The sequence below is a fragment of the Megalobrama amblycephala genome, linkage group LG9, assembly GCF_018812025.1.
Source record: "Megalobrama amblycephala isolate DHTTF-2021 linkage group LG9, ASM1881202v1, whole genome shotgun sequence".
Lineage (NCBI taxonomy): Eukaryota > Metazoa > Chordata > Actinopteri > Cypriniformes > Xenocyprididae > Megalobrama > Megalobrama amblycephala.
The window spans coordinates 18057157-18077171 of NC_063052.1; the positions used below are offsets into that span (position 1 = coordinate 18057157).

The window sequence follows — 20015 nt, forward strand, 5'->3', positions numbered from 1 at the left end:
CTTGGGAGAGGGCTCCCTCTGCTGGCGTGGCGTTACACTGGCAAAATAGCAACATTGACAGACAACGTCGACAGGACTAAACACAGGCTTAAATACATAGGCAAATAGGGGAGCTAACAAGAAAATAGACGAGACACACCTGAACAGAATACTCAACTCAATATGTAACCATTGAAACAAACTGACAGGGGATAGAGGAGAACTGAACCAATGAACAGATTAGAAGATAAATTAGGAAACATACATGAACAGAACTGCAACTCAGGATCTAAAAAACCTAGAGAAGGGACAAAAAAATGAGTAACGAAAAAAGTTTTTGCACTGGTAAATACTGTATGATTAGAGTTCACTGACAACTACAAAATTAACTTTAAAAGTCTGTAATTAATTAAATATAACCATTTTTTCTATGTACAGGGCAGAGGTGGAACAACTATTCAGGGCAGTGCAGAATGTACTTGTTATTAGGGATGTGCACAAGTCCTTGAGTACTCGGACGTGACTGTGACAATCTATCATGAAAACGACAATCGTCTTGACTTAAAAAATATCTATTTTTATATATGTCACAATATGAGGTAAATCTGGCACTGATAAAGTAGATGAAAATACAGTTAAGTGCAAGATGTGCAGCGCCAATCTGTCATATCATAATGAGAATACTATAGAATGTTGTGATTTCTTTGTGCTTTAGTTGCTGTATTTCAGTGTATTGTGGGAGGAGCACATCCACAACTGTTCACATCATGACTGCCAAGCCAGAGCTTGTTCACGTCATGGCCGACACACCCAATTCAAGTTATGTCAGTTACGTTCTTAATGTCATGGCCCCCATATCAATGACCATCAAGCCTGAGCCTTGTCACATCATGGCCGCCAAGCCTGAGCCTTGTTACGTCATGGCCGCCACACCAGGGCCTCATCACGTCATGGCCACCACACCAGAGCCTCTTCACATTCTGTTACTCAGACTCTGATTGTCTGGCCTCCGTAATGGATCATGGACCTGTTTCTCCTGTGGTTACTTACCTGAGTGAGATCATTATCCTTCATGTTAAGTGCTGTTTATTTTATATTTTATAAAGCATCTGGTTTATCTGTTTGCTTGGTTACCTGAGTGTTGTGTCAGAAAAGAGCTGTACAAAAGTGCATGCAAGGAGGCAAGAAGATTCCTGGGTGCAGGCAAGGAGAGTTGAAGCCTGGATCTATGTGCAAAGCAGTATTAAATAAAAATGAAACACTCTGAAGCACAAGGAAACCCCAAATGCAAAGCAAACCAACAATAGATAAGATGAGAAAAGGCAAAGAACTGAATCAAACAAGAGGTATAAATACACAGGCTAAATGAAGTATAATGCTGCATTTAATTTACCTTGGAAGTGGGATGTTGGAATGACATCACACCCGAGTTGACCACTTTCCAGTAAACAAGTTGGAAAACTAAGATGGACCCCCCTCTTTTGGAATACAAACACATAAAAAAATCTTTATTTTGCACAGCGGTATTTTCCACAAATAGAGGTTAGATAGTACTACTGTATGTGCACCACTGAGTTTATTGAGACAAAGACAAACAGTCTTACACTTACACTCATACACTGAGCAGTCATATTGGATTCTGAAGTCGGGTTGATTCCCAGGGGAGTTTCCCAGTCGCAACTCCGACTTGTTCAAAAAGAGCCAAACCTACAGACTATAAGTGACAAAAGCACTAAAACAGGGGTGTCAAACTCAGCTCCTGAAGGGCTACAAACCTACAGAGTTTAGTTCCAACCCTGCTTCAACACACATACCTGTAGTTTTCAAATAAGACTAAATGACTTAATTAGCTGGATCAGGCATTTAATTAAGGTTGCAGCTAAACTCTGCAGCAGGGTTGTCAAAAGTACAGACTTCGGTACTGTAGCAAATTAGCTCAAAAGAAATATGAATAATTAATTATAACGAAATATAATTAATTATAAATATTTGGATTAGTTTCAGACTGTAGCAGAATTAATTTTACGATTATTTAATCAGCTCATCCAAGCAAACAGACAGCAAAATCAGTTATCAATTCTATGAAACAAATTATCTTCCTGGCCAAGAAAGAGTAACTTTTTCCAACAATATAAAGTACTAGCAGGGTAATAGCATGTAGCTAGATCAAAACGTTTAAGGTCAGATAGAATTTGTTGAAGCATCGAAAATACATTTTGGTCCAAAAATAACAAAAACTATGACTTCATTCAGCATTGTCTTCTCTTCCAGAATCCTTTCCATTGAATTGATTCCATTAAATTGATTCCATTGAATCCTGTGTGGTTCACGACTCCGCAGTGACGCTGCTGATGTAAGACGCTGCTGACGTGTTATCTGGTGCGCCCGAGCTTCATTTACAGTCTGAGGGAGACACATGCTGTATTCAAGCTATTCTATATTGTTTGTATTTTGGTATTGCTATATTTTTTAAAATGGTGCGTAAGTGTGCATGTCGCGGATGTCCTAATCGCCAAAAACAACCACGGCGACGTAAAAGTGCATTACCAACGCCGACAGATGAAAGGATTCAATAGATTCAATTCAATGGAATCAATTCAATGGAATCAATTCAATGGAAAGGATTCCGGAAGAGAAGACAATGCTGAATAAAGTCGTAGTTTTTGTTATTTTTAGACCAAAATGTATTTTCGATGCTTCAAAAAATTCTAACTAACCCACTGATGTCACATGGACTACATTGATGATGTTTTTATTACCTTTCTGGACATGGACAGTATACTGTACATACATTTTCAATGGAGGGACAGAAAGCTCTCGGACTAAATCTAAAATATCATAAGCTGTGTTCCGAAGATGAACAAAGGTCTTACGGGTTTGGAAAGACATGAGGGTGAGTCATTAATGACATAATTTTCATTTTTGGGTGAACTAACCCTTTAAAGGCCCTATCAGTTCACACCCATTTCGGTGAGGTGACTAGTTAACGAATAAAAATGAGACTAAATGTGGTTTACAAAATAAAAACTATATGGAATAAAACAACTGTTGCTTATTACAATTGCATTTATATAAATCTATGAGCATGGAAACTAAAAACAAACAAACCTGCTCTTTCTCGTGAATGCAGGACCGCCATCATCCTCTTCCTCAGCTCTTTGTTTGCAGATCGGAATGTTGATCGTCAAAGTTTAATGCAGCATAACACTCGAGATCCATATAAATGTTCTCTGTCAACTCAGGGTTGATTCGGGAATTTTGCAATTAACTCATGCACCTGAAAGTGAGTCAGTGGAGGCCTATATAGACAGATTGTGCGAAGAGGTTAGAAAGTACCCTCATTTGTACAACTCAGCATGAAAGAATACAAATATATTTACATGGGTTGTAACATGGGTTGGTGAGAGATTGCTAAAAACTGCATATGTGTCAAACGCCTGTGTATGCATATAAGTCAAGTGAAGTATACTTTGGAAGGCTGTGCGTTTGACTGTGTGCACGCATATAAAAACGAAGTATACCCAGGGCTTAAATCTCTTAATTAGATTATGCGACTTTAGCTGGGGTTTCACAGGCGGGGTCACATATGGTTATAGTTAGGGGTTAGTATTTGCTTCAGCATTGTGGTTGGGTTTTTTCTCAACTTAATGCAAATTTTAAAGCTCCTCTGTTCTTTGTCTAGCCTACTTTCAAAACTACTTTGAAACTGTAAAACTACAAGTGACAATTTCAAGCTTGAACAGATACATTTACGTTAAATCTAAACTAAAAAAAGAAAAGAAAAAAACTTTAGTATCATAATATAGTATAGGCTACTTTAGTATCATAACATGATTGTGCATTGTTTTAACCACTTTGAAACTGTGAATCGCAAAGCAGTTAAATTCATTCAAAGAACTAGTAAGCTTTTTTCTCCCATTACTGCGTTGCCATATAAAGTGTTGATCATTTACAAGTCTTAAAGTTAAGAAAGTTCGGTAGCGAGAAAAGTAAGCAACAATGTCTGTGCTGTTATGGTTGTAACTTTCACAAACGCACCATTTTAGCTACATTCTTTAGGACTCTTATTTTGGAAAACACCAACACAGGTCCCTTATTTTAACCACAGTCTGTAGGACTTTTATATTGGAAAACACCAATGCGTGTCGCTTATTTTGAATCTCACATATGTTGTTGCTGATTTTGCATGCTGAGCTACTGCACCGGGAAAATGTCTCGAGTTTACGTGGGAAAATTGAGCTATCGCGCCAGAGAGAAAGATGTAGAAAGGTTTTTTAAAGGCTATGGGAAGATACTGGAAGTTGACCTGAAAAATGGGTAAGTAATATACTCTTTATACGAGCAAATTAAACGTGCAGCCGGAACAGCGATTGAGTCATTAAGAAGGATAAACTGTTTGTTCTTGTGCTCCACATGATTTAAAAGAGAGCTAAATTATGAATTCACTAGCAGCATTACTAATGAATTACGCATAAAAATATATTTGAAAATTGTATCGGCTTTTAATCAGTCATTTTAAATATATTTTTTGCTGTTTTAGCATAGCATGCTATTGCTAACCTCCATTGTTTCCAGGCTGGCCTAGACTGAGTTTCTACATTTTGTCTTTTTTGTCCCATTCACTAAAAACTAACTCATGTTGATATGTATTTTATTATACAGGTACCATATGGTCTGGGCCCCTCGTGAAAATGCTTTTTTTTTTTTTTTTTTTTTTTTTTTTTTTTAATTAATTTTTTTTTTTTTAAACAAATTTTATTACCAGCAATTTGAGTTAAGAGTTTGATTAAAAACGTTAATTGAAAACGAGAATATTAATAACAGCAGCATTCGAGTTGAATGATCGTCAAACGTGTCGAGTTTAAATGCTGTTCATTACATTTTCAGTGTGGTCTCTCTTTTTTTTTTTTTTCTTTTTTTTCTTTTTTTTTCTTCTTTTTACCCTGGTATATGTTTATAAGGGTGATATTTCATTTTGTCTATATGCAATTTTTTCGATTCTTGCTATTTTATTTACATATATTGTTAATAAAAATACGTAATGGATGGAAATCATAGTTCACGGTTTTAACTAATGCATATGGCTGTGTTAAAGAAAAAAAAGAAAAAAACATAGGCGCGAACCTTTTGATATGTCCCGCCTAAACTTAGTGTTTCAAGAGGAAATATGTTAATACAACATAAAACTGTGCTTAGAAAGCTATTTCATGACTTTACATTAAATTAGACTATATAGGGTAACAAGTGTAACCAAGGGAATGGCTGAAAAAGCTAATTTGATTATTAGACAACTGGCCGAGGTGAAAAAAAAGTACACTTCCAAAATACTATCTCTGTATTAAAAAATGTATTTAGTTACCACTTGCATTACACTAACACAGAGATAGTATGTTAAATGCACATTTTAGTTCATATTCATGGTGTCTCAAAATAGCACAGTTGAGTACACTTATATGTTCTTATTATCTTAAGAAATACTAAAGAATTTTTAGTATATTATGTACAAAATTGGTGTGTGAAAATAGAGCGCTTTAAGTACATTATGGAAGTGTAACATTTCACATGCATAATTTTCCTTAAAGCTCATAAATCCTATCTATCTCTTTAGATATGGCTTTGTAGAGTTTGATGACCCCCGTGATGCAGATGATGCTGTGTACGATTTGAACGGCAAAGATCTTTGTGGGAAGAGAGTGATAGTGGAGCATACCATAGGACAGCGCCGTGATGGAGGAAACAGATCTGGAAGAAGTAAGATATTAATTTACCCGCTCTTACAGAATACTATATACCACATATTATTTCTTTTGCATATTAATTTCTATTTCTTTGGTAGATGTTAGATTGTGCAAACAAATTCTTTTTTTTCAGGCTTCTCAGCTGAAGAGTTTGGTGCTCAGCATGCTCATTATGATTTTTAATCACTATACCAAAATTAGTTGTTTTCAGAATTAATGTTTCAAGTGATGTCACTACAGGTCAATAGGTAAAGAAGATAGTTTCTGACATTGTTTCCACAGTTCCATCCACAACTCTGTCGAGTAAGACACTGATGGTTTAAAAACAGTGAATCACTTGTCCTTAGGCATGTTAATGTCATCATTGATTTGTTTTTGTTGTTTTTTTCATCTTCACATTGACTCATTTGATCTAAAAACAGAATAGAACAGCATGTTTGAGAGTGTCTGGTCTCTCTATGAGAAGCCTGAAAATTGTATGTTTGGAAATTTCCTTTGTAACATCATATGCAGTAACTGTTTAACTTTGTAGGGAGCGATATTGTTTGGATCGTAATCTTTACAATGTTATTGATGGGTGATTCTTCAATTGGGAGTATCTTTCTGTCCTTGGAGCAAAATAACAAATGGCATACTTTTTAGAAAAAAATAATAAAAGAGATCTGCCTCAAGTAAGTTTCTCAAGTGTCCCTAAATGAAGAATCACCCTGAAAAACGTTTAGTAATTCTAAATATTGTAATTTCTGCTTCACTATATGCAGATATCCATTATTGCAATATAACTGATTTTCTTTTCATTTTTTTTTTTAAATGAAATAACTTTTTAATTCAAAATAATGTCAAAGCTAGAAATTTAACCCTCAATGTTTTATTAAAAGAGTCTGACCGCCTGCCCCTTTTGCTGGCCATGGTGTCCCCCTTCCCATGCGTGTGGCTCTTTGACCAAACTGGGCCCCTGGGCAGACCATTAAAGCGAGCCAATGTGAATGAGGACCGCTTTTCCCATTAAGCCGGGTGGTGAGGATACCAATGGGTTTAGGAGATGTGGGTTGAGCTCTTTTAGGTGCCTGTAATATGTTTTGGTTTTATTTCTTTCCACATTTTCTTTTTCCCCTGTTAAATCTTTTAAATTTAAGTACAGCGTAAGTATGTTATTTGGTGCAATATTTTAGAGCAAATCTGTCTATTAAAGTGATATTTCACCTAATAATGATTGTCATCATTTACTCACCCTTATGTCATTCCAAACCTATATGACTTATGCAGAACACACAAGATATTTTGAAATATGATTCACTTATTGTTTGTCCAGACAGTTTGTCCAGTTTTGGACCCCACTGACTGACTGAAGGAAAAAAAAACACAAAAAAAACACAAAAAAAACATGCTTTTGTATAGACTTTTCTCCAACATATCGTCTTTTGTGTTACACAGACATGTGGGTGAATAAATAATTCATTTTTGGGTGAAATGTCCAAAATTTCAGAGGGTAAAATTCAGTTTGTAATGTATTACACACTAGTAGAAGAAAATCCAGTTTCTTAAACCATTCCTTTTTTTTTTTTTTTTTTTTCTTGAAATTTACAGATTTTTGTAGATGTTATAAGTTCTTTGTTTAAAGTTTAATCTTTTAGTGTTTCTGTGTGAAATCCACAAAGACTTAAAGGCTAGTGTAGATACTTCATTGTCTTTTACCAATCCTGAATCATATACATCTTATTCTCGTCATTTTTAAGGTAATCGTTATGGGCGTGGAGGAGGGGACAGGTACGGCCCACCTACACGCACGGATTACAGGCTGATTGTGGAAAATCTGTCTAGTCGTTGCAGCTGGCAGGACCTGAAGGTACAAAAACATACTAGTTTTAGTTGTCTTATGTTTGCTAAAGTGAATATCACTGTTACTATTTCTTATGCTTAGGGTTAGGGATTTGAACAAACCCCTGACTCAAAGACATGAATGACTCTGCTTGTTGAGGAGAGGTGTGCTATTAAGATTTTTACTGTAGGATGATAAAATGGATAAAAACGGAAAAAAAGCCATAGACTTGCATCGAAAGAGTGTCCTTAATCCAGAATATTGCATATTCTAGAGACCAGAATATTACAGAGATAAGAGGATGGGCTTTTTATCTTGGGACAATTTTTTTTATCTTTCTAGCAAGTTCAACCACTCATAACCAGTTCAACCACAAGTTCAAACACCCTAGCAACTACATAGCAAAATGCTAAAACACCTTAGCATCATGGTGGTGAGTTATTGCACAAGCAAGCACCACTCACTTTTTCTTAAAAATAAATAAATAAATAATATATAATAATATAATATAATATATATATATATATATATATATATATATATATATATATATATATATATATATATATATATATATATATATATATATATATATATATATATATATATATATATATATATATATATATATATATATATTTTAAATCAGATAACGCTGCCTCTAGCCAAGTTACATTTTGTCCCTCCATATCAAACTATTGTCTTTAAAAATCACCATGAAATCAAAATCATAATACTTAAATCACTAATAAATATTGCAATACTTTTATCTGTGCACATCATTAAATTAATGTGCTCTTGTAATCTTTCATCAAAATAACTTCCCCTCCCTCTTGCAACGACATCTCGTTTGATGAATGTGTTTAGTGGACCAATAGGAAACCACAGTGATCCAATCCGTTCCAGACAAAATCAAATCCCGCCCTACTTTTTTTTTTTTTTTCTTCTTTGAGATGCACAATAGGAAAATGGCTTCTCCTGCAAGCTCAGGTCACTGAATGAGAGATGCCTTGTGGTTCTCTCACAACGAGATGACAAGTCACTCTCCAAAACGTTTACTCTCTCTGTTCCTCTCTGGTGGAATGAGCTGCCATCCTCCACCCAAACTGCTGGGAACATCACATCTTTCAAGAAGAGGCTGAAGACACAGTTCTTCCGCAAGCACTTAACCACCCCACACTCTTAAACCACTGCACTTACACAAACATACGCACACAAAAATTCTCTGCATTTCTTTTTTTCTCTAGCTGGTCCTAATCTAGTTGTCTAACAAACCTGGTATTGTGTACTACAATGATTGTTGGCTCTTTGATTAATGCTTTGAAGTCGCTTTGGTAAAGCATCTGCTAAATGCATAAATGTGATGTAAATGTAATGGGGAAGATGAGATTTCTGTTTTATGCCTACTTCAAGCATTTTGAAAATTGTCATTTGGAAGGTCTGTTCTGTAAACGTGATCAGCGATTTTTATCTTAAGAGTCGCTAATGTGTCATTGATTCATTTCAGGACTACATGCGTCAGGCTGGTGAGGTAACTTATGCAGACACTAATAAGGGTCGCAAGAATGAGGGGGTCATAGAGTTCAGGCAGTACTCAGACATGAAAAGAGCCCTGGAGAAACTTGACGGCACTGAGGTCAATGGAAGGAAAATTCGTCTCATTGAGGACCGACCTGGTGCCAGACGCAGACGCTCCTATTCTCGCAGCGCCTCCAGGTGCAAACAAATCAGCTTTATAATTGAATTATATTGTAAATGTGGGAGACGTATAACTGATAATTTAGATTTTGCATTTGCACTAATGTCATGTTACTTGGTGTTGAAAAAAATTAGCTAAATGAACTGCTTGTAATAAAAGCTACTTTAGAGTTTAACAGAGAACATGTGTAAAGGTTCTTGCTTCTTGCACACATACTTCAGGTCTCGCTCCAGGAGCAGGAGGTCTCGCAGGAGCCGAAGCCACAGTCGAACCAGTAGCCGCTCAAGGTAGGCAAATAAAAGTGAATTGAGTCCACTAGAAGGCAGTAATTTCTATAATAAAAATAAAAGTTCTGTGTGGCTTCAGTCTTGCTAACTGATTTGATGTATTTTTCTTAAACTGTTCCCTCTCTTTTCCAGACCCTCAGGCTCACGATCACGCAGCAGGTCAACCAGCAAGAAGACGAAGGGCAGGGGCAGTAGGATGGAGGAGAGCAGTAATGGAGCTCGCAGAGGAGGTGAAAGCGCAAGGGATAATAGCTTGAGCTGCAGCCCCCAGAACAAAAAGAGTAAACGGGAGAACAAGAGGGGTCGCTCCTATTCTCGATCCAGATCTCGGTCCAAATCGGGCAACAACAGGGATCTCTCCAGGGAGTCTGGGTCCAAATCTCAGGAGGCAACCAAGAGTGGCGATGAAGGCAGAGTGGCTGAACGGGTGCACCGTTCTAGAGCTCATTCTCGATCCAGATCACAAACGTCACCAGATGCTGATCGGCGCAGGGAATCTAGATCTAGATCCAGATCCAAATCTCGCTCACATTCACGCTCAAAATCGTATTCCCGATCTCGGTCCCACTCAAGGTCTCGTTCCTAAGTCCACTTCAAAAAAATTTTTTTTTTTTTTTTTCTCAATCAGTATTTTTCATCTTGTTTTCCAGTCTAACTAAAATCTTTAAAACAAGAATATATCTTAAATTAGTGTTTGTTTGTTTTTTAAATACCCCACTGACAATTTTTGTCACTAAATTGTTAGATTTTTTGCTTAAAATGAGTTATTTGCTGTTGGGGTTAGAAAATAAACTTAATTCAAGGTATACTGTCTGAAAACAAGTCTGAATATGTTACATTTTTTGAGAAGCAAATCTCTTGTTTTTAGATGTTATTTCTTGAAAATAAGATGACAAATAGACTGAAAATTGTTTTGCAGTCAATGTCTAAATGTTATTCTGCCCTTCATTTCTATTATTTTGAAGCGAACCACTTTTTTTTTTTCTTTTTTTTTTTCTTTCTTTTGTCAGATAGATCAGATAGGTATTAGGGAAAATGCTTGCTTATTCACAGTTCAGTATTTTCTGGTATTGTTAACCTTATGCATCATTTTTAGTAGTGTTTTTATTTGAAAATTGCTTGCATATATTTTATTCACCAAGAGTAAAATTGAGCCCTAACCTTTGCATTGTATACTTTAGACATGTTCCATAAATGTTGTTAAGATGGGGCAGAGTTTATGGTCTTTTTACAACAAATTTCTCCATACAAAATAATAAAAAAAACTGCCTCACAATACTTTGTCCATTCAGTTCATTTACAAAGGTGCTTTGTGCTATTGTGGGTCAAATGTATAAAAAGTGAGTATAAAGGAAATTGACTCTCTAATGTCTGTTCAAACCTATATGAAATTACATTCAATGAAAATGAAAAGCCGTTCAAGCACCAATATAGAAAGTTTAGTTTTTCCTCTGTCTCTAAATCTCAGTCTTTGGGGATTTAAAACAATCTTGTCATCATTGATCTTAAACCTGCTGTGATGCTTTGAGAAGTGGATTTGCAAGTGCGAATGAAAAATCTGCTGACTTTGTCTAGTGAGTAAAGAAAATTAGACCATACAGTGCAGTATGACAGGAGAGTGAATAAATTAAGAAAATATTCATTTTTGAGTTTACTAATCCCACTATTAACTGCATCAGAATCTAAGCAGTTTTATCTTGAATATATTCTAATCTACAAAGGTCATTTGCGGACAATTATTTCCCCGTCTCTCCATGTACAAATAAGTCCGCAAGATGTCGCCAACATTCAGATAACAAAAAAAAGCATATGTCCGGTGTCTGGTGTGTCTACTTTACTAACCTCTGTGTGCCTGCTTTTACAGGCATTTCGTCGTCGCTTCCCTAAATATTACACTACAAATCTTTTTATAAACACCAGCATATTTTGAGGCTTTACTTCTCAAAACCCTAAAGGGAGCAATATAGCCTGTTGAATGTGTGTTATTGCCCTGTGATTATATGGAAAGCAAACTGAAGTCTGGTCACTCCATTGAGTCTCATAAAAAGACGACGAAGGAGGCGCTCTCCTCAACACTTTACTGAGAGGAGAACACGCAATGTGAACATTGGAGAACGGACAGACTGTGACTACTGATGATAGAGCGATATTTACCTTATCTGCCTTCAGAAAGTCAGTTCTTTTAACCCTTCAGTGTCCCCTTCTGGAGAAGGAAGAGCTGTCATGGGAGAAGCGCGGCACTTCGCACGCGCCTGGATTGATGGAGAACCGCGAAACTTCGCAATGGATGAAAAACATCACGAGAACGCGTGTCCAGCGCGGTAGAACGATGGAACGCGGACGTAATACACTGTAACAAAGGCAAGTAAACGCATTGTCTCCTGAGGCGCGTTTGATACATTGTTACGCCAAAGCGCCAGTATCAATACAGCAACTGTCTTGACCTTATTAGAGGTCGATAGATCTCTAATGTTATTGATGAAGTCCAAGCACAAGCTGGACAAAGCTTCTTGAAATGTGTGTGAAATTACAAATAATTGACAAATTCTGGTGCATTTATTGAACATTTTTTGTGTGGTGCATTATATGTAACATGCACAAATAAATTGGCGACTGACAATCTTTCAGAAGCTTCTTGAAATGTGCGTGAAATAACAATGAATTACAACGAAGTAATGGATACATTCTGGTGCATTTATTGAACATTTCCTATGTGGTGCATTATATTTAACATTCACAAATTAATTGGCGATTGAGTCCTATATTAAGAAAAAAAGTTTTAATGTTTTAATGAGGCTTACTGCAATGTCAGAAATGATCGTGAACGGACCTTTTTTACGTGACGTGGAAAGTGGTAGGCTAAATACAGCAGAGGTGTCACAATGAATCCATTTAGACTGTACTTGCATCTATGCCAATGATTCCAGTAATATTTTAGTGTTCAGACATGAATGTAAGTGACAGTCAAGTTCAACTACAAAGGGATCTCTTGGGTGCATAAATAATTGTCTGTACAAATAATCAAACAATAATTTGAAACATTCAACACAATTCGGATTCAACGATTGATCTACATCTGCTGTTTATATTGTTTACTCTTGTATAATTAATTTAACCCATTTGGAAACCAGAGTGAACAGCCATTAAAAGTAAAGCTGAAATTTGTAATGGAAAAAAAAAGAGGTCTGGAATTCATCAGTCTAGTCTTTTGATGAATCAGTCCAAACATGTGCTCCAAGATGCATGGCACTATACATTGTTTTTCTATATGGATCTCATTTAACTTTTGAATTTGACATTTGCAGTTGTAAAGGGATAAGTTTAAACATTTATGATGCAGCATTGATTTCAAAAGGCAGTTATTAGTGCCAAACTTACACATTATTATTATTATTATTACTACACACTTTTGGCCACAGCCTCATTGTTTACATTTGGCCATATTACTTTGGATGTTCTGCTAGAGTACTTATATCAGATAGAACTTGTAAGCAAGATGTCAGTATTTAAATATCCAAAGCATTTCCTATGAGTTTAAACAAACCAAGCGAGTCGGCAGAATGGTAAATTACATTTTCAGAGTTGTTAAGAAAACTCTGCCAATGGAGCATTTGTTATTCCAGAGTGAACTGGCTACATATAATTTCTCATTTAAGAACTTTTGTTTTTCCCCACATTCTTCTTTGGTCAAAAGTGGCATGGACTTTAGAGATTCTAAGTGGTTCAATTTATTTTTGCCCTGGTCATTGCCTATACAATCAACATAAGGCTTCCCCTGCCTGAACACCTGTTTCTTCTTTGAGTTAAAATCAACAACATAAATAAATGCTATCTTACATGACAAAATCAGCTATCCATTGTTTAAAATCTGGAGCTCCCTTTGGGAGTCCAGCTGGGTAGTTTATCTGTCAGTGTAGATGTCATGCCTCAAAACTAATGCAACAGTTTACAAATTGTTTGAGGGATTGGGAATACTCTTGCTGCAATAAAATACAGCATCAGCCACTTTACTCGTAAGGATGGCTGTATTTAGAGTATATACAATTTATTTTATTTATAGATTTAAATAGATAGTTAATGATTTGTTTGTGGTGCCCCATCCAGAGGAATCCGAATTGTTTTACTGTACTGTACGTACACAGCTCTGAAAATCACATGCTGCAGTGTTTCATTATGTTTCTGAAATTTTAACTAAATTGTTGGGGAATTACAGTTAGACCCCATAACAAGACCAATATGCTCAATGAAGACCAGGAGTCAAAGTTCAAGTTGACAGAGACTTTACTGAAGACAAATTTCCTAACTTCCAAAGGCCATAGAAATGAATAAGAGGATCCAGCCTCAAACTAACTTAGGATACAGAAACACTTATAGTCATATGGATAATCAGTTGACATCATTTCTGCAGATAGGTTAAAAGTACAGATAATTATAGCAGCATTCAAATATGGTATTCTGTTCTTAATGCAAATTAGGTAATTTAAAGACATCTTTGATACATTTTGTTCTAAATACATAAACTTTGGTAAGGGTCACAGGTGAGTCATAAATTCCAGAAGGACTCTTCTCATCTGGGACACTGTTGAACTCTCCTGGAGACTATTCCTTTGGCATATTCACATGCAAATAAACATTCTACACATTCTACACAAATAAACTTCTACACATGATTCACTGTCATAGTTTAACATATAGTAACCAGTGGTGCCATAAATACTAAAAAGAATTACACATGCTAAGTATGCATATGTGTTAGTGGATACGTGAAGTGCATTATTGACCTTCGTGACTTTAGACACAAGTGTCTTTACATTTCTGATACTGTACAGCTATCATTAGAGCAGAATAAAATGAATAAGAATAAAGTTCACACTGAAAATTCTCATTCTACAAAATGTAACTAGTGATTAATCTGGTTGTATGAGCAAATTAATTAATTACAAAACAAGTATATATTTATTCTCTGGAAGCTGGCTAAATGAGTGAACACTGTTACTGCATTCCTGACATGGGTCAGACCCTCAGAGGGTATCTGAGGGTAACTGTATTTGGAATCAGAGGGTCTGATCCAAATTATGTTATGCCTGTAACATAAATACCAGATACACTGGTTTTAAGAAAACATTTTCAATTCATTATATAATGCAGAAAGAGGTGCTATAAATCCACCTCCTTCAAAATCATTGGATCATCTACATGCATTCCATTCTTTGTTTTTGCCATTTATCTTTGAATGTTTCATCAAAAAGCAAGATGCACTGGTTCAGACATGGGCAGCCTTTTCTCTTTTCTTCTCTCATCCAGTAAAAATGTTATGCAACAGTTATGCAATTACAATTAAAGTCCATGTGGTAAATGAAAAATTCACTAATTTGTTTACATAGCCCAGTGAGTCAAGGGCTTGACTTAACCTGGAAAATTCCTGTAATTTATTACTATGTATTAAGTGCTTTTTGAAGGTTGTGAAGGAGAAATCACAGCACTTGTTTTCTTAAATTATTTAAAACAAGACAAGCCCCTATGGATTAAATATTAATAGAAGCCATTATAACAAACAGTCTCAGGACTAAAAGAAAAAAATCCCAGGAGCATTAGCATCAATGTTTCAATCACACAGTTTAAATAAGGGATTATAATAGTTGTAGCATATAGATAATTCAAGCTGTATATTGATTTAGGGGTCTGAAGCAAATATTAAAGTGAAAAAAATTCTCTTTAATAAATTACTGAATGCATGTCACCACTTGACCTCAACCTTGATATTCCCTTTCCTCCTCACCTTTACAGATTCCCATAAGGGATCATTACAGACCATATGCCATGAGGACTCAGAAGTCCCACGGCCGGACGTCAGGCACACCTTCCCGCCAACGCCTGCCACGTTTCAGTCTTCATTCCAGGAGAAAGAAGGAATGTGTAATCCAGGGAAAGCTGCGTATCCGTTCCATGCCGGGTGCCTTTCTGGTGCTCGGGGTGGTGGTGGTTGTTGTTGGTACTGCACTTGCTGTGGCAGGCTACTGGCCATACAGGGCTCGATCATCAGTGGACACAGAGGAAGGATCCTCTGGAACTGCATCAGGATGGGGATTAGGGTCCAAAGGACTGTTTTCTGCAGCAAGTCTGGTTCATAGCGAAAGGATGAAACTTCTAGGACCTGTCATAATGGGAGTGGGACTTTTCATACTTATTTGTGCCAATACGGTACTCTATGAGAACCGGGACAGGGAAACTCAAATGCTTCTGGCTCAGATGCGGAGCGTCATTTGCTCTGTTTCTGCAGCCATGCCTTCGGCTGACCTCTTGCAGGTGAACTCTCTTGCCAGGCACTACCAATGGGTCAGCAGTTTACCTGCAGCCCACCTGAACATCCTCTGCCTGCATGAAATGTCCAGTTCGGAGCCTCTACTCCGAGTGAAGAGCATGGATGAGGAGGACAGCATTCAGCAGCAAGACACAGTGCACACTGAGGTTCTTCATCATCAGGACTCTTCCTCTTCCCCCTCTATTCACTCCTCCAACTCTTGCAACAACAGCAAAGAGATGTTTTGCACAGAGGTACAGGGGGCCACCTCTGCACTGGATCTGCGGCAAGAAAGTTACTTTGGTCTCAGCAACTGTATGACTGCATCCTCTATGTCCACACTAGGTGGGGAGGACTGTGAGATCTTCTCCATCCCACCCAGACGCTCCTACAGCATGAGCCACAGGACTAAACCACATATACTGCCCAGGGATCTGGTTCATCTAGAGGACAAGTCTGTGTCATCTATGGGTCACCATAGACTGCTTCCAAGACAATCCAGCTCAGAGGTGTGCGTGAACATGGTTGGAGTTGGCATTACAACCCTTGACCTTATACCTGTGGAAGAGCAGAGGCACCGCAGCTGGCCTCGGCTAGACCTCGGAAGCGCCAGGAGGTATCTCAAGCTGGAAAACAAAGAGGACTCTGTGGACAAGTTACTGGATCAGCTTGAGCAGCAATGCTTACAAATGAACAAAAGCTATGGCTCAGGTCCCTTCCAATGAGCTGAGGTTTAATCATTACATTAATGGATTGACAGTTCCCATGGTCATTAGGAGGAGTCTCACTAAGTGACATACACTTGGAATAACTCAAATTGGCACAAGTTTCCAGTGGATATTGTTTGCACAGTTTCTGGAATCCCTTGAGGCCAACTAATTTGCTGATTTCCAAGACCTGGCTATTTATCGCACTTGACTAGTTTTTGCAACTAGTTTGTTTGGAGATTTGCGGAGTATGGAAATGTCACTTGAAAGAACATTAACACCTGCAACATGGTCCCTGCTGCCGCTGACGGTATGGAAATGTAAACATACATATTGAAGGAAACTAAGATGGAGGTATTTTACAGTCATGGGAATATGCTAAACAGTTTGTGATGTCAGATGATTGGATGGATCTCACGGCTTATGTGTAAAACCCAGTTGGTGGGATAAGTTTGTTATTGTTGCTAAAGTCAATACTTGTTACTAGGACACAGTAAGCAGCATTTCTTAATTTACGAGGTAGAATAAACTAAGACCTCAGCAGTGACTAGATTCAAAGTAAACACATTTCTGACTTCCGAATTCAGGTCAGCCAAAAGCATGGCTCCAGATTTGATAGAGATAAGAGCCAGAAATGGAGAATGCTGGTTCTTTGACCAAAAAATGGATTAATCCAAACAGCGTGTTTACTGTTGAATTATTAATTTAAATGATTACAAGTTAAGGTAAAGAAACCTCAGCTGAAATGTCTGTAAATCTTTGTCTGTGGTTTCCCAGAGTGTCTATTCTCCTTGTATCTCACATTTCTTCCATCTCTGCCTGATGGCAGTGAAACAGAAGCATTCATAATGAGGGTGCAATGCCCTCTTGGCTTCATTAACCAAGGTGATCAGTGTTTTTGCATGCACTAATGCGGGTACATAATTGCTTTCCCTTTAAAGGGAGGAGTTGGACAGAGCCCCTCCTCTTTGCAATGAAAATGTGTAACTTCACCCTGTTTACAAAACCAAGGCTGTCACCCTGTCTCTATTTTGTCTGTGTAGCCTGTTTTGGTACGCTGTGTTATTTGCTGTGTGTTCTCAATGTATACTGAGCAATATCCACAGTCTGAATGACCAATCAGTGATCAGACACACCTTTGAACTGGTTTCCATGCCTGTGTTGCAAATAAAATGCGAAACAAAACCACTTCGAATGTAAGTGTTTGTTTGCTGTCTGTGATTTTTCAAGGTAGCATCAGAGGGTCAAGTTTTGGCTTGTTGTGCCCTTGCTGGTGGATTACAACCATTATGCAGGCAAAACGCTTCTTTCTCCATCAATGGACACTCAAATGCAACATGACACAGCATATTTTTTCTAGTTTTAGTTTTCAGTATTTAGTATTCAGCTAAGATTTTAGCCATTTTCAGTATTAAGTATTCAGAAAGAAAGAAATAAAGAAAGAGAAAAAGAACTGAGAGCACATGAAGGTGCCAGTATACAGATTAGAAAATCACCCACTGACTTTTTGACATTTTTTGGATGACATTCAAAATCTAATAAACAATAATGTTATTGTAATATTTTCTTACTGCATTATGGTCTTCTTTCTTATATCTATTTGCATACTGAATGATTTTTCGTGTATCATTTTAATGATCTATAGTCAATAAAGGTGAATGAGTTATATCTTGTTGTGCACAGGCAACATATAGAAGGTGTGCATGAGAATCATGATGGGCTCTTGATGTTGTATATAATTTACAGTACATTGACCCAAAGCTTAAAAATGTTTCAATAATGTATGTTAACTTTAACTCTACTATTGTAATTAAACTCTGAGGACAAAACTAATTGAACTAATTCTATAGTTCTATATTAATTCATAAATAATAATAATAATAATAATAATAAAGATGGTATTTTTTTCAGCAGTAAAAGCAAAACATCTGACTACACCTGATTTTGAACAGTAATCTCTGGTGCAGAGAGGAATAAGATTATTCTAATGAAGCAGAACTCAGCGATGTGCTTTGTTAGATGTGTATGTGCATGATTTATGGATGTTTGATGTTTCATTGCTGTAACCACTCAACCATACAGCCTTAAAAGCAAGGTCTGTTTCAGTGATGATGGATGAAAGCATTGGAAAAGAGGTTTTCTTAAGTGTGAATATATATTTCCAAGGTGTTCCAATACTGATATTACTCAGACATTAAATTTTTTTTCTTCCCAAGTTTAAGAAATTAATTCAGTTCGAACTACTTATTGGACTCCAATCCATCTTTATACTTTTCAACCAGTTTAAGTCAGGTCATTTATGTCACTAGCATTTGTATACCAAATTATGATTTGTCTTTTTGTTGCTACATCATTTTACAGTCTTTACTGCATATTACTATCAATATATTTCTCCCTATTTATCCTACAATGGATATAAAAAGTGTACACATGCCCTTGAACTAATACTTTTTTTTTTATTTTCACTCAGTTTGTTTGGATAGGAGTCTATTAGCTTGGCACACCTTGACTTGGGAATATTTTCCCACTCTTCCTTGCAAAAAAGGTTCCAAAATTTAAATTGCGAGGGCATCTCCTGCACAGTCGTCTTCAGGTGCCCTTACAGATTTTCTATTGGACTCAGGTCTGGGCTCTGGCTGGGCCATTTCAAAACATTTCAAAACATTAATCTTTCTTTGAAGAGGGTCGTGCACAGGAGATGCCCTCACAAATTAATAGATCTGGAATGTTTTTGCAAGTAAGAGTTGTTCCGGTGACATTTTACAATAAGGTTTCATTAATTAACATTAGTTAACTAATTTAGTTATCATGAACTAAGAATAAACAATATTTCTGAGGGAACACACACTAATTGACATGACATTTCAAGCAATATGCCATGAAATACTTTATCTAAAACTATTGTAAATGTTATATTATTATTGTTGTTCTTGTTGTTGTATAATTGATACTTTGCTAAGCTCCGCCAACAGACACATTTTACAGAACTGGTTTTCTTGAGAGAAAAGCTTCATTTGATGATGCTTATAATATTTCTACAACATTCACTATGATACTGTATGATCTTTTTATTATCAACACTATGACCTGAATCAAGATGCAAATATGAATTATTATATGAATTATAACATATGAATTATTATTTGTTTGTATTTACCTCTGTTGCATTTATGTTGCAAATGTTTTTACTGATTTTACACATTTATTTGGAAATTATGGCTGATGCAGTTTAATCCATAGCACTTACCAAATTTTATTTAAAGATTTAGAAAAGGCTGAAAATACGACTTTTATCCTTTCTATAAAATTTAACCTTCACTGTAAAAAAATCATTGTTTGAATATAAACAATACATTATTAGAGTACATTTTACAAGAAAATTTTGGTCTTTTTAATACATTTTGTAATAAATTCATTTTTAATAAAAAACATTTAATAAATATTAAAAAGTTTTAATAAACTTTTTAATAAATTCAATGTGTTAC

The 20015-nt window shown here is 36.4% G+C and overlaps 2 protein-coding genes across 3 annotated transcripts; both read left to right on the plus strand.

The window, feature by feature from the left end:
• The first annotated feature begins 4105 nt into the window (after positions 1-4105).
• srsf4 (serine and arginine rich splicing factor 4) lies at positions 4106-10798 on the plus strand. Of its 2 annotated transcripts, XM_048201958.1 has the most exons (7): positions 4106-4296; positions 5588-5730; positions 6596-6761; positions 7454-7563; positions 9044-9252; positions 9457-9522; positions 9655-10798. In XM_048201958.1, the coding sequence occupies exons 3-7, from the start codon at positions 6704-6706 to the stop codon at positions 10106-10108; spliced, it is 897 nt and encodes a 298-aa protein (XP_048057915.1). In that variant the 5' UTR covers positions 4106-4296; positions 5588-5730; positions 6596-6703; the 3' UTR covers positions 10109-10798. The 2 variants fall into 2 exon arrangements, with proteins under 2 accessions (XP_048057915.1, XP_048057914.1); XM_048201957.1 differs by lacking the exon at positions 6596-6761 and having other exon boundaries at positions 4111-4296.
• Positions 10799-11135: 337 nt separating this feature from the next.
• On the plus strand, positions 11136-17730 carry tmem200b (transmembrane protein 200B). The gene is made up of 2 exons (XM_048201956.1): positions 11136-11883; positions 15310-17730. The coding sequence occupies exon 2, from the start codon at positions 15343-15345 to the stop codon at positions 16546-16548; it is 1206 nt and encodes a 401-aa protein (XP_048057913.1). The 5' UTR covers positions 11136-11883; positions 15310-15342; the 3' UTR covers positions 16549-17730.
• Positions 17731-20015: the final 2285 nt, after the last annotated feature.

What these genes read in the sequence shown, in the direction of transcription:
- srsf4 (XM_048201957.1), top strand. Translation starts at nt 4,166, where the DNA reads ATGCTGAGCTACTGCACCGGGAAAATGTCTCGAGTTTACGTGGGAAAA. An exon ending in TATTCTCGCAGCGCCTCCAG is followed by an intron (nt 9,253 to 9,456) that starts GTGCAAACAAAT and finishes CACATACTTCAG; the next exon opens with GTCTCGCTCCAGGAGCAGGA. An exon ending in CGAACCAGTAGCCGCTCAAG is followed by an intron (nt 9,523 to 9,654) that starts GTAGGCAAATAA and finishes TCTCTTTTCCAG; the next exon opens with ACCCTCAGGCTCACGATCAC.
- tmem200b (XM_048201956.1), top strand. Translation starts at nt 15,343, where the DNA reads ATGAGGACTCAGAAGTCCCACGGCCGGACGTCAGGCACACCTTCCCGC.